At 38.3% G+C, this 24,435-nt stretch overlaps 1 protein-coding gene across 2 annotated transcripts in view; it reads left to right on the top strand.

Annotated features, from left to right (window-relative positions):
* The first annotated feature begins 923 nt into the window (after positions 1 to 923).
* LOC114475854 (actin-binding LIM protein 3-like) overlaps positions 924 to 24,435 on the top strand; it is a 39,150-nt gene continuing 15,638 nt past the window's right edge. For both annotated transcript variants that reach the window (XM_028466995.1, XM_028466996.1), the window contains exons 1-7: positions 924 to 1,284; positions 4,956 to 5,105; positions 16,449 to 16,632; positions 16,813 to 16,925; positions 19,347 to 19,473; positions 19,644 to 19,737; positions 19,928 to 20,015. In XM_028466995.1, coding sequence (XP_028322796.1) covers positions 1,266 to 1,284; positions 4,956 to 5,105; positions 16,449 to 16,632; positions 16,813 to 16,925; positions 19,347 to 19,473; positions 19,644 to 19,737; positions 19,928 to 20,015 — 775 coding nt within the window. In that variant the 5' untranslated portion in view covers positions 924 to 1,265. The remainder of the gene's footprint in view (positions 1,285 to 4,955; positions 5,106 to 16,448; positions 16,633 to 16,812; positions 16,926 to 19,346; positions 19,474 to 19,643; positions 19,738 to 19,927; positions 20,016 to 24,435) is intronic.

The raw sequence follows: 24,435 nt of genomic DNA on the forward strand, positions 1-24,435 counted from the left end.
AAATGAGAATTTCTATTTAGTGGAGTGATCTTTGGCTAAAAAAACTAATTTTCCCAACAAAAATACTCTTAAGTAAATGTCCCTCAGAAAACTGAAGACTATGTAAGCATATTTGTACAATGATTCCTTTTATCATTTTATTAAGTTACAAAATGAGCGACCTTGAATAAGAAACAAAAATGCAGTTTGGATTATTTATTCATTTTTAGAGTTAAAAAAATGCAGCTATATTATAAAAATGAAAACACATTTCTGTTGATCCATTTCAAACTGAATTTTGGTACAGATATACTTAAGAGACCTTCTATAAATGTGGAGGCATTGCAGAGAACGATCACTTAAAAGACATAATACAAAATAAAACAAAACTTAAAAATAAAATCAACATGTGTCATATTATTGCAGAAATAACTTAATTATGCCTATCCAAAATAAATCATCTAACCCAATACTGCAGTTGGTGTTGCGCTAACATAGACATGTGCCACATTTTTGTTTTAAATCAGTAAAACTAAATTACACTATTGATTTGGTTTTGAAACAAAAAACTTGACTTTTCTGGATTACTTTGAAGCAAAATCAATTACATCATCTGATTTGTTTTTAATGTAAAAAACCTGTTCACATAACCCAATAAAATACATGTAGCTATGTGGGCCTATATTTTAATGAATTAAATAATTTATTTGGAAGCACTTTATGTTGTGCGACCTAGGGTTAAAGGATGATAATTATTTTCTTTGAAATTTGGATTAAAAATGGAAACTATTCTCTAATGATGGGATGGTGGGTTCACTGTCCTGTCTTTCCTGTGTTTGTCCTGAAGGAGGCGCCATTAGTTTACCTAGAAAAGTGTTGGACAAAGGACGAGACTAATTATTCTCATTGATTACACCTGCGTGTCAGTTCTTCCTCGGGTCTCGTGTGGACGCACGGCGGCGCCATCGCACCGTCCTGCACAGCGACGCGCGCACAGAGTCTCTGAACGCCTTCAGCGATCGTCTCATCCTGGGCAGCAGAGCGCACAGAGTCACCGGTGTCTCCAGGATGGACTGGTCGGTGTTGGAATGCGGGTGGTGCCTACTGGGAATGGCATTTTAAGCTTCGTTATTTTTGCAAACTTGCGCCTTTACGCACAGCCGTGAAGTGCAGTAATCCGTTTAGTGGCGGGCGGAGCTGGGAAAGCCGCTGCCCGCTGAGGGACTCCTGGGTCCTGGGCTCCAACGCACACACGGACGGGCTGAGCTGGACTTGAACCTGGCACCATGAGCGGTCAGACAAACGGTGAGTGTGTGGGGTTGTTCCCGTCAGTGTCCGAGGAGGGTTTAACGTTAAGACTTTATTGATCCTCACTCAGTTATTGACTGCATTTCATTGGACCAATCAGCACACGCTTTACACCAATAGGATATTGATATCTGTCAGGACTTTTCATTTTCTACTTTTTATCACTGCAAAGGATTTGATGGTCTATTTGATATAATTATCAGGTGACTATAATACTTCTGAACATGCACTTTATATATATATATATATTTTACGATGTTATTTAAAGCTGAAAGTCTGTGCCTTTAAAACAAAAAAAAAAACCCAACCCATTCTTGAACAAGGATAAATCCATTCACTATAACATTTTAAAGCAGCTCTGCAGATATGTTGAAGTAATGGTGCAGGATCACTGTCAAACTCATTTTATTTAAGGAACCAAATATGAATCAGTTTGATCTGTATACTATAGTAGAGCCCGACCACTATGCGATTTTTTTTTTTAAAGCCGATATCAAATTTATCTGCTAGAGATGTCCCGATACAACTTTTTCACTTCCGATACCGATATTCCCGCCTTGGGTATTGGCCAATGTCAATCCGATGTGATCTCAGCACAAATCATACATACATTTAGTACTTATTTTGTAGTGTGGAATGTTAGAAAAGGCTTAATTATTTAAAAAAAATAAATAAATAAAAAAAAAAATAAAAAATTTATTATAAACCAATGGATTCCATGTAATTAATCTTTCAGAATAACAATATTCTATGATTGAATAAAATAAAATAAAAAATTAAATGGAAGATATTGAAAAAATAAATCCAAAAAACAATATATATTATATCGGAGATTTTAGATGCATTCCGATAAAATCCAATATTCCTTTTCTGGCTGATATCGGACCGATATCCAATATCAATATGGGATCGGGACACCCCTAGTGTCTGCCGAAAACCAATATATCGGTCGATGGCCGATATATCAGAACATTCATAAACACAGGACTTATATATATATGTATATATATGTATATATATGTGATCAAATTCTTTTAACACTCAAAATGACTCAGGACAAAGAGGCGAAACACTACAAAATTAAAAATAAAGGCACTATAATTAGTCAACGTAAGGACTGTAAAGCCACTGTAAAGTTTGTAAGGCACCGATAATATCCAGATATCAGTCACCGATTCAAGGTTTTTAGGAAAATCTTGAGTTCTGCAGTCATGTGACAGCGAGCCACTGCAAATCTTCTGGAGGTTCAATGAATGAATGAATGAATTTTACAGGACTGTGATATCTACAACTAAATAATTTTGTCATTTACGCAGTCATCAATAATTTCACATTTTCACTTCTTTTTACGGGCCAATTTGAATGCCTTAAAGGGCTGGACTTGGCCCGTGGGCCTTAAGTTTGATACTTGCTTAACAGATAGAAAAGTGGTCATCAGATTCTCTTCTGGCCAGTTCGATTAGAGGTATCTATTGCCTGAATCAATTATTGTCTGAATAATGTGAATCTTGAAGATTTGTCTCGTATCATAATTATTTCAAAATATTCAGATATCCGTGCAGAGGGCACTATCTGTAGCTGCCAGACTACTGCAGGGCAGCTGTGGCCACAGATGTAGCTTACCTGACCAGTATGACTGAAGTTTTTGTTTATACCTTTAGGTACTTATCAGACAAAGATTGCTAAAAACAGCCTTTATTTTAATGATGAAAATAAGTTATGGGACGTTAAACCGGGTGAAGCTATTTTTCATTTGTTTGAACCATGTCTACACCAATGCTTGAAACATTAGAAATCAGTTATTATTGTTTAATATTTATAATTGCTACACAATGATCCTTTGTGAGATGTTGAAATCGTTTTGTTAAACTGATATTTATGGTTCATGTTAAGTTATAAATGCAAATTTTAGAAAGTAGCACACCTACATACTAAACACCCACACGCACAAAAATAACACACACACACACACACACACACACACACACACACACACACACACACACACACACACACACACACACACACACACACACACACACACACACAGGTGGCTGAGATCCGACTGTCTGCTGTTCCAGTCTTTGTGCTGCCATCTGGACAAATAACTGTGCCAGTTTCTTAAACTCAAACTCGCACACACTGAAGATACTGTTTGTTAGGAAACATTTTTGTTCCAGTTTTTGCCGTTAAAACATTTATAGCTCCACAGAACTCTCTCCATGTTGTTCGTCTCTTCTCGTGCCACCCTCAGCTTAACCTGCAGGCCTGCTGTGCTTGTTGTGATTGCATAATACTCAGAGATGCTGCTAAATTAACTGTAAAAGGTGATTGATTTCTGTGAAGTACAGTAGAATGCTGCTGCGTACGAGTGACTGCTGGGAAATGATCAAATGTTACGGAGCGCTGCTATAGCTGTTCTATGTTAGAGCTGAAGCAGTGCATGTGCTGGTACAGGGAAAGCCCAGGTTTCACTAAGAAGGATTTGACTCTCATTAGAGCAAAAGATGAAAGAGTTGTAATCTCAACAAGACCCTTAGTGTTTGTGTAAACGTCAAGTTCTTGGTGTCTGTTCAAAGTCATGCAGGGATTTGAACCAAATGCATAATATTTACAAACATTTTCACTGCATTTTCGATCACAATGTCCGCAAACGGCATACAAGACTTAAATAATGAGGAAACAGTAACACAAATCAGGAATAGAGCTAACTGCAATACTGCATGCTTGCTAAACATGCAGTTATTTTAGTGTTTCCGTTACCTCTGTTCATTTATTCAACTTCTATACCAGTTTTTTGGAATTGAGGGCAGGGCTTGTTGTTGTTGTTAGGCAGAGGAACAAACCACTACACCACACCACCATGCTGCCCCTTCTTCAGCAAATGCTGCTCTTCGCCTTTCGTCCTCTTTGGCTTTCTTTCATGAACCCTGCAGATTGTTTCAGATCAGCCCCAAAACAGCCATCACAAATCAAAGTTTTTTTTTATTGATTAAACTTCTAACTTTAGTTTCCAGTCCTTGTAAGGGTATTTGCAGCTGGAAGTCCTGAGTTCTATTAGGAGATTGTGTTAGTCTGTCAGTTTCTGTTTATGAGCATTGTGATAGACTGACGGCTAGTGTGTATATACAATAATTTAGGATAGGCTGCAGCACCCATTGGAAAAACTGATAAATGCATAAAAACCTTTAATGTTGTATATTTTATAACTACTGACGTGTGAAAAGGAAAAAGTTTCAAGTTTTTCATCCATCCATTTTCTGCACCTGCTTCATCCTGATCCAAGGGTCGGATGGATGGATGATGGATGCATGCTGGTGCCTGTCCCTACCTCTCATTGGGATGCCAGACTCTGTCACTGTAGCAAAGTGTTAATTGTTGTAATCCTGATTTAACACAAAATACTAAAGCTTATTTCATACAACATTTGTTTGTTTTGTGTGACAGTTATTTCTTTAAAGTTGCATTTATCATGAATGTAAATGTATTGAAATACTGGAGGATTAGTCATTACATGTAGATCTGTGAAGTTTAATCAGAACCTGGATTCTGAAACATACCTGACTATTTGCTCATGTTCTTTACAGTTGTTCAGCTTTTATCTTTTTATTGTGTTCAATTACATCTTTGGTTAAAGTTCATTTTCTGTCCTTCTTTTCTGTCTGCAGTCCAGTACCAAACAGGTATTTATGGGACCAACAACAACAACAGCCGAGGAAACTCACGCATCGTGTGTGAGCGCTGCAGGGAGGTGTGTCGTGGGGAAGTCGTACGAGTCAAGAACACACACTTTCATGTCAACTGCTTCACCTGCCAAGGTAAAAAAAAGAACACTTTTTAATTTTTTTTGTTTTGCACTTTCACGTTCAGGAGGACACGCCTGCTGAAATGCACATTAAGGCATTGTTTGCCATTCTTTATAATCTTGTAATGACCCACTGGTGTCCATGTGTGGGATGACTATTACCAGTTAGCATTGGTCACAGTGACATTATGTTTTTTTAATTCGGAATGAGTGATTCCGAATTAAATCATTCGGAATTAAAGTGTTCTGCTTTGTGTTTACATGGAAATAGTAATTCCTGAACTGAGGTTTACATGGAAAGCCGGTTTATTTGGCTTTAGTTAATTCCACTTTAGGTCTGGGGGTTGGGAAGGCTCTGATTGGACAGGGGAGAACGTGACGTGTCACATCTATTGGGAAAAACACACAACAAACCTTTTATTGTCGGCTGTAACACAGAAGACCACACATGAGAAGTGTTTTCACTTTTATTTTGAATGTAGTTTTGAAGCAGCAGCGGAAAGGAGATAGGAACGAATCACCGGTCAATAAAGCCCAGTGAAACTCAAGAAAACCAGTAATAAATATTTGCTCTCTGGTAAAGATAGTAGCTCTAACATCCGTTACAATGATAAACTTGGTGATATTACAGCCTGTGCAGCAGTATGGAAACGCATTTCCTCCATCTCCAGGTTTTAGTATCATCTGTCCGGTGAAGCCAGCTCCATTTGCTGATCTCCATTAGTGTTTAATAAGTCCATGTGTCCGTGTTGATTTCAGCGCGTTTATGCCTCCGTCCATCCACTCTTTTCAATAGATCCATGTCTTTTAAAGCTCTTATTATTATGATGTCAGTTACTAGTCATTACCAAACGTGTCATCGCCGCAACTCGTGCATGTGGAAGACGACCGGAATTCACTTAAAGCAGCTTTAAGTGGTGTTAACTGTTTACGAGAAAGAGGAATTATTAAACTGAATAAACCAGCCACCTAAATCGGAATTAAGTTTAATTCTGAATTAAATTAGCATTAGGTATTAGGTGTTTACAAGGTTTGGTTATTCCGCTTTAAAGAGGAATTAAAGCATGTAAATGTGGCCATTGTCCTGCAATTGATTCCCCAAGAGCTTGGAGGCTATAAGCTTGTTAGTGTTTTACATAAAGGAGGTGTGGTGGATTAGTTGGCATCTGTTCAGTTTGTTTTTTTAAAAAAACACAAATGTGTCTGAAACCTGTTGCTTAAACATTTCCATCATAATTTCAACCAGGGTTGGGCAACCTTGCGGTCAGTGAATTTGTGTTATGTGGAATTATCCATTTATTTTTTAAATGGTAAATGGATTTGATTTTATATAGCGCTTTATCACCACACTGAAGCAGTCTCAAAGCGCTTTACATATCAGCTCATTCACCCATTCACTCTCACATTCACACACCAGTGGTACAGGACTGCCATGCAAGGCGCTAGTCGACCACTGGGAGCAACTTAGGGTTCAGTGTCTTGCCCAAGGACACTTCGACACATAGTCAGGTACTGGGCTCGAACCCCCAACCTCTCGATCAGAAGACGACCCACTACCGCCTGAGCAACGGTCGCCCTTTTAGTTCAGAAGAATGTTAAAAAGCAATTTTATTGTGTTGCATCATTGTCTTCGACATAGCACTGATACTTCCTGACAGTCTTTCCACTGAACTGCCAGAACTTAATAATTTAGTAGGTCTTGGGAGCATTTAAAAGATTAATTGAGTTTGTATTTTTAATGGTTAACTTTCATCAACTAAGTCTACATTTTAAATGAATGAGGAGATGAGATATAGATGGAGCAGCTTGAGCTCCACAGACCTCTGAGACACAACTCCCTAATGTGGTGATGTCGGCCACTTGTATTAAACTGTAATGAGAAATAAAGTCAAACACTCCTACAAATTTACAAAACAGTATTTAGGAAGTCAGTGTCTCATCTAGAGACATGCCCACTCATGAATATGCATAAGTAAGCCATAAATCAGCCTGTTTGTGTAGAGTTGGTCAGACAGTGACTTTTCAAAGGCTAAAACTCTGGAAAACAGGAGAGTTTGGGAATATAAAAAAATAGCATGATATGGGACCTTTAAATAGTGTTCTATCTTATTGTGTAGCAGCTTATAGCTACAGATCTACAGCATGTGAATATTTGGTAAAGTCTCAAAAGAAAATCCAATTCCATTTGGATTATTGAAAAGCAGATTTATTTCATGTAGTTTAATTTTTATTTCACAGATATTGTAAATATAACTGTAAACCCTGGTTTGCTTATTAGAAAAGCCTTTTTCTTGTGACAGAACATCAACCCATTTGTTATTAGAAGCAGTTTGTCTGTCATTAAAGCATTTATTTCTGTGCACAGATGATCTTGCTGAGTAAGTTCAATGACTGCTTGCTAATGGACTGTGGGCTGAGTGTGGACACATCAGCCAATGAAGTAGATGGGGGGGTGTGGAGATCTGTTTCTCTATTTTATTTTTTTTCTATTTTACAGACCTGATTGTAGGTGTTATTCACCATATACATGGAAACTTGTTTTTTCAGTGTTCAAAGTTTTGGTATGAGTTGTGGTTCCTTTAAGGACTCTTGGGATGCTTTAGTTTCATGTGTAATTTTAGTTTATAAGTTGTCTCACTTGGATTTCAACTTCCACATAGCTTTGGGAATTATTTTGTGCTCTTCATAGAGTTGGAGAAAAAAAAAGAGCAATGTTTGATGTGTATAAGCATTCTAAGCAGCTTAGGAGGAGCCAACACAAAAAACCCACAAACAGTGAGATAGTCTAGAACAGGGTTTCACAAATTGGGGTACAAGTACCCCTTTGAGAGAGGAAAATTATCAAATGAAAGCATTAAAAATATGGGGTTTTATAATGTTTATTTTTTGGTTAAAAAAAATGATAATCACACTCAGTATTACCAGTAACTCACAAAATGACAACAAAAACACACAAGATAAGATAAAAATATACTGTATAATAATAACAGACAACAAAATACACACACTAAGAGAGAAAAATACTTATCAGCAACACACAAAACAAAAACAAGACACACTAAATGAGAGAATACACAAGATCACTACAAAATACACAAAATGAACAGAGAAACATACAAAACTACACAAGAAACAACCAAACACTAAAAACACACACACTGAGATAGAATAATTTAAATAATAACAACAAAAACACACAACATAAGAGAAAATAATACTGAATAATAAAAAGCACAGACAAACAACAATAAAATATACAAAATGACACCAAAAATACATAAAATGATGATAGAAATGGTCTTGATTAGAACATGAACTGATATACAAGGTCAGTCTTGGTCCTACGTCAGGAGGGAGATGACCAAAAATGATAAAAACTATACAAATAAATCTCTTCAGGAACCGCTAAATACTGTTTCATTCCACTTATTTACAAAATGAACTTCTTTTAAATGTGTGTTAACACATACAGTATATTCCATCATTATCCTCTATAGTTGTTTGGAATAGATAATTTCCCGCGGTCTTAAAACGTTAAGATCCCAGCTTGTGTTATGGTTAAGGTGGTGACCATTTTAACTGGTGCCTGTCTTAAGGCATTGCAAGGCTGTAACATGTAGGCTGTAGAGGTAACAGAGTGAGGGAATGAGATAGTTTGCTCATGTAGAAGACTCACAAAGCTTCCTCATTCTTCTTGAATTCATTTTTAACCTTCTCTTTGATGCAGCCATCCATTGCCATTACATCTATACAAAAACAAAGGAAGTTTACCAAGCAAAGCTCTTCCTTGATGAGGGAAGATGGTGACGGGACTGCACGTGTGCTGGATTGAAGGATCAATAGCTTCTCTGATATGTCCCTGGGGACCCCCTGTCTCATCTTGTGCATCCTCATCCTTTTACTTAGCTGTCTGTTTTCCTTTCTCCTCACATATGATGCTGCTTCTGTGTTCTGGTTAGTCTGATTTCTTACCACGCTTCCACCATTCTATTCTCTGCTTTTTGCTCTCTACAACCTTGTCTAAAAAAAAAAAAAAAAAAATCCCCTTGTCTTCCTTTTTCTTCCTTATCCTTGAACACACTAATGTGCATACTGCAGGGGTAAGCAATAGTTTTCAGATGGTTTTGATATTTCTAGTTGAACATTGGCACACAATTCAGCCTATAAAACTGTTTTTCATCTTTTTTGTAAGCCCTCAGTACATTGTGATAGGATAGAACAGCTTTGCCTCTATAAAGGACATCAGGAGGAAGAGTGGATTTTATCACCATCACATCCTCAGTCATGCACAAACAGCCACGGATGACTTCAATCTTACTTCAAGAGAATTCAAGGACAAACTGTGAATCGCTACACTCTGTAGCAGCACTCTTTTGTGTTCGTGCACGCCTGTGCGTTTTTTGCATGAGCATTTCACCAGTGCTTTAAACGCTGGTGGCTTCGTCCGTGAATCCATAAAGTCTGTGTGTATCTGCGAGCTCGGCACACAAATGAGACAGCCAGCACATGTAGCCTCAAACCTTCTGGAGGATGTAGTTTCCATCTTCATTTAATTCACTTTTCTTTTGCTTTGACCTTTAGCTCCTGGCAGCAAACAAAGCAGCCTTTATCTTTTGTCTCCTTTCTTCAATATTGTGGGTTTGTGTATATCTGTTTGTTGTCTTATAGCACTTCAAGCTTAATATGAATCAATGTTAACAGATGTTCAAGTCCTTAACTGGGTCTGTTGAACTGCAGTTGAACCCACTCCCTAATGAGCAGTAATGACGAAAGGTCACTGCAAAGAAAATAAAGTAAATGAATGGAGCAAAGCAGAAATGAGGTAATTTAATGTTTATAATATTTAGTGTGATTAAAAAAAAAGTTTTCAGTACACTTTGCTTCATGCATATATTACTGGGATGTTTCAAGCGTTAAAATTGCTTCTGTTTACAGTAGAAAAGGTAGTTTCACTGATTTATTAATGAAGACTAAATGCAAACAATGCACAAGATTTTTCTCAAACAGCAAAAAATAAATGAAAAATGCTTCTAAAGGAATTTTTGTTCTTCTACTTTGGTAGATTGTGGCAAATTTTAAAGGGGCGTGACATGATGTTAAATGAGTCAATTGGACATACACTTGGATCCCTGTGTGGGAAGTTGTAATTGTGACAGATCAAATCATGTTTAAAAATACCAATAAATATCCTTTATTTGCTACAGAATGGTTGTGTATGTGTACAGGCAGATGGGCAACTTTTATCACAGCAGAAGCCACAAAAATGTTATTGTTTGATCTGAGGTCCACAATATTACTATTCATGTCAACATTTAGAATAATTACCAATCTGAGCATTAATACAGGAAAGAACAAAGGGTTTGTGTTTGGAGTCATTTGTGTTTTTTTTAGAGTTTTTTTCCTGTGTCTAAAAGTTATGTATTTTTGTTTAAGTATTTTTCTGTCGTTTTGTGTATTTTCAGTCATTTTGTGCCTTTTCCTTTAAGGGCCATGCAAAATTGTACTGAAGGCCTCTAGTTGCACATGTCTGCTGTAACTCTATCCTATACCGATAACGGTCACGTTGGCATTTTAAAGCTGAGCAACGGCATTTTTTCGTCATAGGATCAGCAAAGCAAAAAATAATCTACCAGAAACACAAGACGTACACCAAACCGTCTTGTAAAAGTAGCACCATTAAAAAGATTTTGCAGATAAACAAACATGAGAAACATGAATTAAATAGAGAAAAAGATTGACACAGTACTTCCATTCCACTTGTAAGAGCCGTTTCTGTTCAACTGTTTCATTTAGTTTTAGTTTTTCTGTTTGTTCCCCGTCATTGGCCCTGTTGTGATGCGTTGAGCAGTGATTATAATCAGCTGGAGGAGATACGTAAGACAACTGTTTTAGACCATGTGTGGTGTTACATCTCCTTGAAATGTATCGACTAGGATTTGTTCAATGAATGAAAAAAGATGAACAACATTAAAGTTGGACCCTACTTTACACAACAGTTGGTAAAACAATAGAGGTGCTTAAAATAGTCTTATTCCTAAAGTTTCCTGTTGTAATTGTAGCTTTAGCCAATCAGATTTAAATGATCAATGAGGGAATTTGGTTGTGAAAGAACAATGTTGGATGGTCACATGTTTGTGGAAATACTTGAGTTAGTGAGTGACAATACCAAAGTGGGCTGCAGTACGTGCACCGCAAAATAGTCCTAAAAAAGTATGGAGCATCATCATCAGAGAGTAACTGGAGGGTAACAAACTTTAACGTGGCATGATTGGGAATTCTTTGGATTTGATTGAAGTCATTTATCTTTTAAAAGCTTCTCCTCAAGGCTGTGAAGAAGTCTTTGAGAGAAATTACAGTTTACAAAGCAGTTGATGCTTTTATCTTCCCTTCAGCTTTATAGCATATCTCTTTCTGTCTAAGCTACTTAACACGCTGGCCGCCGGGATCCGACCTGATCCATTCGCTGCACTGGGTGTGCAGCCATTAGCTTAATTGGATAGCAGGCATCCAATTCGCTGTCAAAACTCTTGATCTGTTGGCATGATATGAACAGGTTGCATTGTGGTGCCTCTTAGTATTCTGCATTGTTTTTCCACAAGACGTGGGGATTATCAACCAATGATGGACATAAAAAGAATGATTGTTTTTGGTTGTAGTGACTGCATTATTAGGGTTAGTGTAACCTCATTGCTATAGTCTGGGCTTTCATTGCAGATTATAGTTTCTCCAAGTAGCCTACCTTGATCTTTGTCCAGTGTTAGTGTTGTTGTGTGGCCAACAGAATACAACAGGTTCAATTTATTCTGCAACATAATCCGAGGAGTAAATTTGGTGCCCCGCAGCGCTGCAGAAGATGCCTAAATTATTATCATTTTCACTGGTCTAAGAACTTTTGTTGTTAACCATCACACATTCCAAGTGCTTGGTGAATTTGGCGTAATCGAAGGATCAAAAAGCGGTATAAACGCTTGGCCACCACCAGCCAGTTTTGTCTGTTACCTTTTCTGACACCACCTGCTTAGAGCCCAGAGTCAGACGGATCCTAGCCGTTGCTTTAATAACTAGCAAACTTTAGGCAAGGCAAATTTATTTGTATAGCGCATTTCATACACAAGGCAACTCAATGTGCTTTGCATGATAAAACATTCAATTGTAAAATCAATAAGAACATTTAAAATCATCAGTAAAATCAATTCAAATCATCAACAAACACATTACATCAACAACATGATCAAAAATCTCTCTCTCAATCATATGCAGTAGAGAAAAAAAGTGCCTTTAACTTTGATTTAAAAATGTTCACATTAGATGCTGACTTCAGCTCTGCTGCAGTTTGTTCCACTTCTTTGCAGCATAACAACTAAAAGCAGCATCACCATGTTTACTGTGAGCTCTGGGCTCCACTATCTGACCTGTGTCCATAGATCTGAGAGACCTGCTGGGTTCATACCTGACTAACATCTCACTGATGTATTCAGGACCAAACCCATTCACAGATTTATACACCAGCAACAGAACTTTAAAGTCTATTCTGAGGCTGACTGGGAGCCAGTGTAAAGACTTTAAAACTGGACTAATGTGTTCTGACCTCTTTGTTCTGGTTAAGACCCGAGCTGCAGCGTTCTGAACCAGCTGTAGCTGTTTGATGGTCTTTTGGGGGATTCCTGTCAGAAGACCATTACAATAGTCCAGTCTGCTGGAGATAAAAGCATGGACCAGTTTCTCCTGATCTTTCTGAGTCATTAAACCTTTCACTCTGGAGATGTTCTTTAGGTGGTACAAGGCTGTTTTTGTGATAGATTTGATCTGACTGCTGAATGTAAGATCCCTTAAGCTCCCTGGTTTGAAGTGCATGCTGATGTTAAAACATGCAGGACTGTGACCCTCGAGAACCTGATTTCAAGATCCATTGCTCACAAAACAGTTTTAGTTTTAACAGTCGTCTGTTTCCAAAATTGCAACATATTTTGATACACATATTGGTTTATATCACATTTCTATATTAGATCTCTATATACCTCTATCCACTTCTTCCCTGTTAGCACTACTGATCCAGAGGCAATTATTGCACCGAATGCTGAATAAAAGCCATACACAAGTCTATGGTACATGCACAGCACATCTTCATTGGTGCACAAATGTACAATATTTCATATACAGCACTGTATTTGGCAAATTTAAAGTCTACTAATTAGGTACAAAATGGTCTACCTGTGGGTTTGCTTTTGTCTGAATATAGGGCCTAATGTTCTATTTCATATATTGATAAACTAATTCAAGATAGTCCTTATTACGGTTGTTCAAAGTGTTTTAAATATTGTGACTAAAGAAATCCACCTATGACAGCTGTGTAAAACCTGAAAGAGTCTCATTAATCTATAGGATTAATAAATAAAAGTGTAATATGCCAATGGAACAAAACTACATCCACCCATTTGTTACAAAAAAAAGCACAATCATAAATGAGATTGCATACAAAAATACTGAAATTGAATTTCTTCTGTTTTTTAACCAGTGATTAACTATTGTTTGTCTAAATTGTTTTGAGTTAAGAACTCTCTCCACTGTGTTGTCCACTGCTTTGTGTAATCTCAGATTGAGGGTTCAGATGCTCATATTAAGCCTTTACCAGCAGTGAAGGGGCCTCTTGTTTCATTGGCTGGTGAAGGCGTCTCTGCATGAATTTAGTTGGACATCATTTTGCAGCAGAATGATTGAGTCCAATCAGATACTTGATTTTGTTTGACTAACTGATAAAAGATCTTAGCCTTTTGAGTCATATATAGACACAGCCCTGACGAGCACAACACAGAGTTTGGATTGGAGAGTGTCTGCTCTAATCCCTGTTGGATTAAACACCAGATTAACCCTTTAGAGGTCAGAAAGGACAACAGATTGTAATGTACAAATCCATTACACACGCTACATTACTGTAATAAAATCTTATTTTCAGCCTTGCGCCATGAATAAAGTGCAACACTGATACAATCTTGCTTTTATTTACAACTAATCCCAGTATTGTCACATAATACTGTATTTTATCTGTACACTGATCAGCCCCAACACAGTGACTCTGATCATCTATGATGGCACCTGTTAGGTCTGATCCATTAGCTCTTGTTACTTCTTACTGCTGTAGAAATGAATGCTGGCTCAAATATGACTTTAGTATGATTAAAGAACAGCTAACAAACTGCTGCAGGGGAATTATGATAGATCTGGGACAATAAGTAGGGAAAAAATGCATTATATTGCTTGTATGGTAGGGCTAGGCGATATGAATCAAACTCGATATGAACAAAACTCGTAGCTCCATATTTTTTCTCAAAATGGCGATATACGATATAAATCTCAATATTTTTAAGTCTTACTAGAAAGATAATTCTGGGTTTAATTTGCTAATAGAAAATGCCACTGATTTATTAACAAACAGCTGTACCACTTTATCAATCAATCAATCAATCTTTATTTGTATAGCGTCAAATCATAACCAATGGTATCTCAAGACACTTTACAGTAGAGCAGTCTTAAGGACGAACTCTTCATTTTATGGATACACACATATGCATATATACGTATATACACATACATATGTATCCCACACCCAACATGAATTCATCATGGCGGCAAGGAAAACCTTCTGTTAAGCAGCAGGAACCTTGTGTGGATCCCATTCCTATGATGAACAGCCATCCACGTTATGCTGTGTTGGGAGTGTGCAGAGGAAAGGGTGGAGACAGAGTTGTTGAGACTCTGTAACTCCACACTGAGGATCCCACGGACCTGCAAGACAAAAGCCAGAAGGAGTACAGGAGCAAACACACAAGGGAAGAAGCAGACATAGAGGGAGTGTTTGAGAGAGGAATGGGACCCTCTCCGGTCCCTCTCTAACCTAAATGACCTCTCTCTTAACGCCCTCTCCAACCTCTCTCCAACCGAGCATGCCAGACCCCCCCCCGGCAGTCTATGCCTATTGCATCTTAATTATGAGCTATGAGCTGGTTCCTAACTAAAAGCTTTACCAAAGAGGAATGTTTTGAGCCTAACCTTAAAGGTAGAGAGGGTGTCTGCCCCCCGAACCGTGGTTGGTAGATGGTTCCAGAGAAGTGGGGCCTGATAACTGAAAGCTCTTCCTCCTATACTACTTTTAGAGACGAATGGAACAACGAGTAGTCCAGCATTTTGAGAGCGTAGTGTTCTGGGGGGATTGTATGGCACTACAAGCTCCTTGAGATAGACTGGTGCCTGTCCATTTAGGGCTTTATAAGTGAGAAGAAGAATCTTGAATTCTATTCTATATTTTATGGGAAGCCAATGCAGAGAGGCTAATACAGGAGTAATGTGATCTCTTCTCCTAGTTTTAGTCAGTACACGTGCTGCAGCATTTTGAACCAGCTGAAGTGTCTTAAGCGACTTGCTCGGGCAGCCTGCTAAAAGAGAGTTACAATAATCCAGTCTAGAGGTAACAAAAGCATGGACTAGTTTTTCGGCGTCGCCCTGAGACAGGATAGATCTGATTTTAGCAATGTTACGGAGATGAAAGAAGGCAGTTCTTGAAGTTTGTTTTATGTGAGAGTTGAAGGATAAGTCCTGATCAGTCCTGATCAGTCCACTTTAGTGTTTTTTTTTTTTTCGTTTTCCTGTAAGGGACAGCACGTTTGAGTAAGTTCTGTAGTGTGGCTTGTTTAGGGGGAGGTCTGGGTTAGGACACACTCAGAAATCCATCAAAACTGTGCTTTTATGCTGTTTTGAGAAGTAGAGAAATCGACTCCTAAAATGAGTATTTTAATACAACATAAGCTAGAATATACAGTATATATATATATATCTCAGAATTATTGGAAAGTTGTAAAGGACACTGTTTGACTGTACTCTATGAATAATATTTAATACTATGATGTGATTTGTACTGTGATTTTATACATAAAAACAAGTAAAAAAACAAACATAATTATATATACAGTATATTGATATAGGCAATATTGTAATTTTCTATATTCCCAAAAGAGAAAACTTGATATATCTTAAATATCGACGTATTGCCTACCATACTACTGTATGGTATGTCTTCCAGGTATGTATGGTTAGTGGCCTATAGTGTTGTAAACACTAATTACTGTGAATGCCACCTGCTGTGTATTATCAAATAAACTTTGCCCGGGCTCTTAATCGGGTTTTCTTTAATCTCAGATTAATGCCATGTCTAGTTCCAACTGTACACTCATGATAAATCCTGGAATGCAACATGGCTAAAAAATAAAAAATGCAAGTTTTCAGTCTGCAGGTGGTTTTATAACGCTTATGTTTTGCTGTGTAACGTTATCTTACATTTTGTTGCTTCTGTCTGTCTTTCCAGTGTGCGGCTGTGACTTGGTGCACTCAGGTTTCTTCCACCACTCAGGCGAGTACATTTGCACAGAGGACTACCAGCGTCTCCATGGGACCCAGTGTGACAGCTGTGACCAGTACATCACAGGGGAGGTTGTCTCAGCGCTAGGCAGGACGTACCACCCCCACTGCTTCGTCTGCAGCATCTGCAAGTAAGAAACCACAGAGCAGACGGTCAATGTGAGAAGATGATGAGGAATGGACAGGAAATCAAAGTCAAGTCGACTGTGATTTGAGTGAAAGTGGATAATTGTGGGGATTCGAGATGTGGGTGAACTCAGACGGCCTGCGTGGCATTACTTGCATTTTTCCTCTGCTGTGTGTGTTCTCAGGAGTCCTTTCCCAATTGGAGACAGGGTGACCTTCTGCGGGAAAAAGTGTGTGTGTCAGCAGTGCTCGCACTCATTCAGGAGCGAGAAGCCCGTCAAGGTCCACGGACCGAGCTGTAAGAAGTAAACACACTCACACACATTATGTAAGCGTGAAATGCTTTAATAACGGCTGACCAGCAGCTTTGGAATGAATTTGTTTGTAGTGTTTTTTTTCTTCTTAGCTGTCATATTTGGCTTAGTCATGTTCTCATCTGTACGTTTCCTGCTCAAGTGTGTTTGTTTGAGGGAATCTCCCAAATGAACACACAAAATTTTATACTGTAGCTTGAGGGCATCTTATCCCGTGGTGCAACTTTCAGCTGACAAAATGTTTGTTTTCTATTTGAGTGATTTTACTACAATTATTTTGATTATTCACTGACACTACTGGGCTTGTTTGAACATTTGTAGAGAATTACACATTGTAACATATGAACCAAATACACACTTGTAATTTGGGAGGTTGAAAAAATGATCCTCTCATGCTGAAGGTACTAATATATCTATATTAGTTGTACAACCTAAATGAATTTTCATCTTTTATTTTGTACATCCTGATTTATTGATGTATTTGTTTTGTATGGGCCTGACTTCAAACCCAGTTTCCTATTTGCAATTGCATGTATAGTAAAATCTGAATATATTATTGGTCTATTGGACCTAAACAAGGTACTCTTGTTACTTTTTTTTATTTTTATTTGGAGCGTAATCTCACTCGCCCTGTTTGCTTAGGTTTGAGTTAACATGTTCTCCCTGTCGGCTTCATGCAGGGGTTTTCCATCTCTACTTCCTCCCACAATCCCAAAATATTTTCTTAGGTTCTTTGGAGTTGATTATATTGTAAATGAGCATGCAAATGGTCTGTCTACATGTGGCTCTGTGACTGACTGATATCCTGTACTGGTGTATCCTGCAGGTATGAAAGATGAATAGATGGATGGAAAACCTATTGGAAAGCAATGAAATAAAACACGTACAGTAGCTGGTGATAGTTGGGTGCAACATGCCAATAACCAAGAAAGATTCTTGGGTTCTTATAAAGTTTGAAGTTTGTTAGCGAATGCAAACCGGAGATGCAGCAAAGATTGTTGACTAAGGAGTTATCAGTATGTCTGCATTGGTGCATTATTACTGTTAATATAAAACAGTCAACATCTGCTTTGTTCCTGGACAGGAAAATGAAGCAGTATGTTGCTAATAGAAACAGACATTCAAGTGTACATTCCTTAGTACAATATGTATATGAGCAAAGTTACTGCTACTTTTGCCTGGTTAGCACTTTTTTAACGTAGTATGGTCGAATTAAAAAAGGCACTGAAATATCACCTGAATAAACCAAACTGAGTAACCCATTTCAAATTAGGCAACCTGCTCTTGGGCTTTTGGGTAAAAGCAATCATTGAACATCAGGAAAATTCAGATTTGCTTTATTGTCATTGCAACAAGTACAACGAAAGGTAAGGTGCAGGTCATTCAGTGCAAAAAGACAACAAAATACAGTATATAAGAAATATATAAAAACTTTGTTATAATATCATCACAATATGACAAGATGAAATAAAGTTAAATAAGCACATTCTCAAACACAATATGCACAGCCTAAAACACAAAATTGAAAAAAGGTAAGTACATGAGGTGCAGAGAAGCGGCAGTAGCTCAGTCCGTAGAGACATGGGTTGGAAGTCCCAATGCGAGCCAAAATACAGAAGTTGTTCTGGTAGCTGGAGAGGTGCCCTTGAGCAAGGCACCAAACCCCAACACTACTCTGTTGCGCTCCCTTCATTGTAAAAGCAGCCCCACTCTGACATCTCTCCATTAATGCATGTCCACAGGTCTTGTTTGTGCATGTGTGAGATTCGGGCCTATGTGTATGAGAAGCATGTCCCTAAAAATAACAGAGTGCAATGTCATTTCCCTTCAGGGATTAATAAAGTCATTCAAATTCAAAATTCAAAAATACATTGCAGGATGGATATAACACAGAGGTAGAATCAGTTGTATTAGTATATTGCACACACAGACACACGTTATTTAGGGTTCTTACAGCAGTTGGGAAAAAGCTGTTTTTCAGTCTATTAGTCTATAAAATCACATTGTCTTAGAGAAACACAATATATCTTGTACTATTGTATTTAATCAGCTTTATTGTTACTCTATAGAAGGAGCAATTTGCATTTCCATCAGGTTGAGGAATCATTAGGCATCTGAATCACTTTGTTTTTAAGTTAATTAAAGTTGCACAGTTCACTCTCAGAGTCCCACCTACACTGAACCACTCTCAGAGAGAGGCTCCAGGTTTTCCGGTGGCCTGTTTTTCTGTAGCTCCATCTGGCAGCCACAGTGACTGTCACAACAGGACAGACTGGGTCAGAGGGAGAGGAAGGAGGAAAGTGATGAAGGGTTGACGAAGCAGAAAGGCAAGGACAGAAGAGGGAGCGCCATGGAAGTGTTCCCAGCTGCTCTCCTTATATCTGCACTGTCTCCCTTTTCTCCAGACTGCGCAGGGTGTGACGAGGAAATCAAACAGGGCCAGTCTCTGCTGGCTCTGGAGAGACAGTGGCACGTCACCTGTTTTAAATGTCGAACGTGTGGCCGTGCGCTGACAGGGGAGTACATCAGCAAGTATGTACGTCTCATGGAAACAGTTTGATAAAGGGCACACTTTGCAAATATCTCACCTCAATAAAATTATTGCTTGTTTTTAGGCTTGTAAAAAACATTTATTTGTAATTTCCACTGTACTTTACATTTTGCGTCACTGGATGAAGGCGTTGGTGTCTTTGTTTTGCCAGAGATGGAATACCTTACTGTGAGACTGACTACCACGCACAGTTTGGCATCAGATGTGAGAGCTGTAACAGGTACATCAGCGGCAGAGTGCTGGAGGTGAGTGTGCGTCTGTGTTGTCACACACAGGCAGATGTGTGTGTGTTGTGTTGTTTTTTTTGTTTTTCTTCTTTATAAAAAGCTGAAAAATGACAGCTGTCGTTTGGAAAGCTGAATTGTTGACTGAGGAAGGAGCAGCTTTTAAAAGGAATGCTCTCCACAAGTCTCTGACTCCTTTGCTTTTCGTTAGGCTGGAGGAAAACACTACCATCCCAGTTGTGCTCGGTGTTCCCGCTGTCACACAATGTTTCTGGAAGGAGAAGAAATGTATCTCACAGGTGAGGAAATGAGAACGTAGAGTTGAAGCTTTCACTATCCATAGTGTGCATTAAATAGTATAACCTACCCTTTTTTATTGTTTTACTGTAAATGAATGTTTTTTTAATCTTAAACATGTATGTGCTGATGCTAAGATGGTCTAGAGTGATCACATTCAGTGAGTAATAGGATGTGTGTAATGTGTGCATGCCATTGCATGCGAGGAAATCTACAGCTGGAACTAAATTTCTTACAGAAACGTCAATAGTTGATTTGTGCTTGATTATTTTTGACAACGTTGTCATGCATCGTCGTCTGATAAGTTGCAGCTCTAACAGTTTTATTGGTTGTTGATTGCAAACTTATACTAGACTCAGTAGTAGAGACACAAAACCTCTACAACCTCCCCCACCTCACAGATAGGTTGCCTTTATCCCATCGTCTGTGTCCGTCAGTCACTGTTGTAACTATTAGCCTTTGCTATTGAAATGAGATCAGTTTGATTAGTCAACATTCTCGTTATTTGGGGTTGTAAAAGAACATTCGCTCTTTGCCATTGGTTGGTTGTTTCTGTCTCTTTTTAAAGAAATGTTTAAATATGACTGAGTTAACTATTTTTACCCAAACTCTTAAGAGCCTCCTTTAGAGCAGGGATGTTAAAGTCGAGGCCTGCTGGCCAAATCTCTCCAGAGCGTATAATTTGGTCTGTGGGTCATTGATTCCTAAAGTGGAAAAACATTAATCATACTACATACTTTTCACCATAGGGAAATCTGAGGGATTTATATAGTGTGGTATGGAAGTGAATATTGCTAGGATTTCTTTCATCCATGCAGTCCAGTTCTGATCACACTGGGCCGTGTGAGACTCAGGTACTACAATGAGTTTGACAATGAGGCTGATACCCTTGGTTTAAATAATGTAGCACAAATGTTGGCCCGTGCGTTATTCCTACAAAAATGACATGGATGGTTTGGATATGGATTACATTTTGGTTTTAGGTTGAGGGCAATGGAGCATGCACGCGCAGGGAGAACATCCAAGTAAAATATCAAGGCCACTCCCCCCTCAGAATAAATACTAAACAAATACTTTGTTTTTATAGAATGACAGAAAAAGCTGAAAATTGCACTTTCGACTCAGTGTTGTGATTGATTCAGCCATTATCATTATAATGTGTATTAGTTGATTACTTTTAAGAATTGGTTGTGCTCTCCTCGTGTTCATTGTGAAGATGAGTTGGCCAATTTGGACGGACACACACACACACACACACACACACACACACACACACACACACACACACACACACACACACACACACACACACACACACACACACACACACACACACACACACACACACACACACACACACACACACACACACAATGGTAAAGTGGCCACACAGGTTGATGCCTTCGTTTCACCTCATTGACATTCTCCTGCTCACCCGCTATGAGTGAACAGTAAAACTCACCATTTGCATATTGTACTTAAAAGCCTCCGTATGTATGTGAGGAAGCATGTGTCTGTTCTCGCCTAATCCTGCGTGTGTGTGTGTGTGTGTGTGTGTGTGTGTGCGTGCGCTGAGCACCAGTGAACTGCCCCAAGGTTACACTCTCTCCTTTTGATGACTTCAGACATGTAGGAGGGCTGAACAATCACCCTCTTGAGACGTACTCAACTGAGACCAACATGCTTGTTGAACTTAACACACACACACGCCCCAGCAATCAATCTCATGATGCATGTCTGGAATAAGAATGTGTGTTTGTGTGTTTTTTTGGGGGGGGTTGGGGTGGAGGGAGTTAGCAAACGGTAACTGTATCTGTGCTTTTTCTCAAAAGAACATTTACGTAAACAATAACTGTTCTGAGATTGTTTTAAAATATTTGTATAACATTTTTGGTTCAACACATCAAGATGTTTACTTTATTTCTACTGTTACGGTAACTGTGATTGCTTAATTTGTTAAAAAATGATTGCATGAACAATCTGAAGATGCCAATTTGAGATTAAAGGATTGATTTTTCATTTAGAAGTAAAAAGTGAGAAAGTTTACTATGGAGATATTGTCTTTGTTAAAATGATGCTGTTTGCTTCATTGAAGCTGTCATTGTTTTAACAGAAACTGCAACCGGCCCAAGGATTAGCAACTGTGATGTCTGGTTGAAATGATTTCATTGAGTGCTTTCGATTAATTTCTAACATCGCTGCCAAGTTGTAACTACACTTGTTCAATGTGATCAAGGCCATCCCATCCTCAGGAAGCAGTCTTTGATAAACTATTTATTCCAGATTGTAGTGGTATAAGATACCACTGGCAGATGATTTGAGTTAAATTGAATTGAGGGACCATAACAGGAGTAGTTATTAGACTGTTGTGGCTTTGTAGGGTTTTTAACCACACTATGCCGAGGCTCCTGTATGTTTAATCAATTGTTAAAGGCTGTTGTGAACTTTAAGGTAGTTTTTAAAAGATTGTGTGTAATAGTTATTGCTAAGCTAGTTCTTGTGAGGCAGCCACAGGCACAAGTCACTGCTCCATGTCCAGAGAACACATCCATTCAGTTAATCCTCTTTACGGCAGTAAGACTCATCAGAGTCGTGTGATGGCAGCCACATTGGATCTGCCGCCATACGCAATCTGTGACTGCATTTTCCTCCTCAGAATCACTAGAATGGGATGACTGGCTGTCCTCATAAGAATTATCCTTCTCTGGCTCCAACAGATAGTCATTCACACCCATTTTATCACTGTTACTTGTCATATTTTTACTTAAACATTGTTGATTTAAAGACACTGTTTGATAACCAGCAGCAGATAACAAACCATCACATTCGTCTAAAAGAATAGCTGTAGGAAACTACTTTCAGTGTGTGTTTCTTTTTCTTTTGTTATTAAATGTGTAAGTCTTATTTTTTTTTTTTAGACAATTGATGTTGTAAACATTACTAGGGCAGGTACACTTTAAATTGCTAATAATTCTGATTTGATCCTACTTTAATCATTGAATCTCCTAAACAACACCAAGAAGGTCAAACTAGCTGTTAAAGATAACACAGAAGACTGGGCGTAGTTTTGGGGAGAACAGCATTTTTTAAATGAACAACATTTCCAACACTAACATATTTTGCCATAGGTTGAAGGACAAGCAGTGCACGTCTGAATGGCTCCATTAGTCAGATGTAGAGGCTGTTTGCAGTGACTGCATGATTCAGCAGATTCTGAGGCTATTTGTTTGTTTATGCACTATGGTTTTTAAATGACATTATGTATTCCATGTCTAGATTCACTCTGACTGCTTTACTGTGCATTTTAGTTTAAACTCAGTGCTGATTGTTTTGCGTTGCAGGAATGTTAAATGTATTGTTTGAGTGAAACAATTACCATATATTATGAATTTGTCTTCATGTATCAGATTGGGACATTCCTTTCCCCATACTCTGAGTCATTGCAGTGGTTCTTTGGGCTTGAATCCTTTCCTCAGCACAGTTTGAGTTTCTTTAATCCAAAAGAAGGCGGCGCTCATGTCTGAGTTCTCAACCGCAGCAGAGCCTGGGAGCGTAGGTGGGATGGGGGTGCAGTGAATCACCACGCATGGTTCCTGTCAGGGATATTGATTTTGTTTGCGCGTGCAAGCACATCAGAGTGTGTGTGCGTGTGTGTGCACGCAGGTCAGTTTTCTGGTGTTGGTGGTAGTTGTATATTATAGTCGTGATCAGTTAACCGAGTACGTTCTGCTGGCCTGCATTGCCCCAAGGCCCAGCTCAATGACTTGGATTCAGTCTGTGTGTGTCAGAGCAGATATATTACTGTGATTACTGAAAAACATCCTGATGTTAGTGGTTTATTATAAATAAGACTGTCCTTTTAAGTTCATCCTTATTCATTTCTTTTGTTTCATTCAGGCAGTCATTGATTTAAAAAAAAAAAAAAAAATGAAGATTATACCTATAACCATGAGAAGCATCATAAATGTCCAATTGGTTATTAATCTATATTTTGTTTACAGCAATAGTACTGTAATCTGGAACCGCAATGAAGAGGTGTGTGGTTTCTCCCACAATACATGTCTAAAACATTTACCTGGCTGTTAATTTTACTAACGATGGATCGAAGTGTCGTTTTATTTCCTTTGCTTATAAAAACATTTGAAGAATTTGAAAGGAAACAGAAACATTACATTCTGAAAAATGAGACTGTTTTCTTTGTCTTTCTCACAAAGAAAAGATAAATCAAAGCAATGAAGGACTACAGCAGAGTCAATGTGTGGGAGTGATGCATACACAAGCGGATTGTGTGATTTTTATTTTTAAATAAAATGTTCAAAAAGGTTTTCAATAAAAATAAATAAAAAATCTTAACTTGCGAGCTGGTACCAAATGATCCATAAACTGGTGGTTGGGTTTCACTGCTCTACAACACTAAAGGTT

This window comes from Gouania willdenowi, chromosome 14 (genome assembly GCF_900634775.1).
Source record: "Gouania willdenowi chromosome 14, fGouWil2.1, whole genome shotgun sequence".
In the NCBI taxonomy this organism is placed as follows: Eukaryota; Metazoa; Chordata; class Actinopteri; order Blenniiformes; family Gobiesocidae; genus Gouania; species Gouania willdenowi.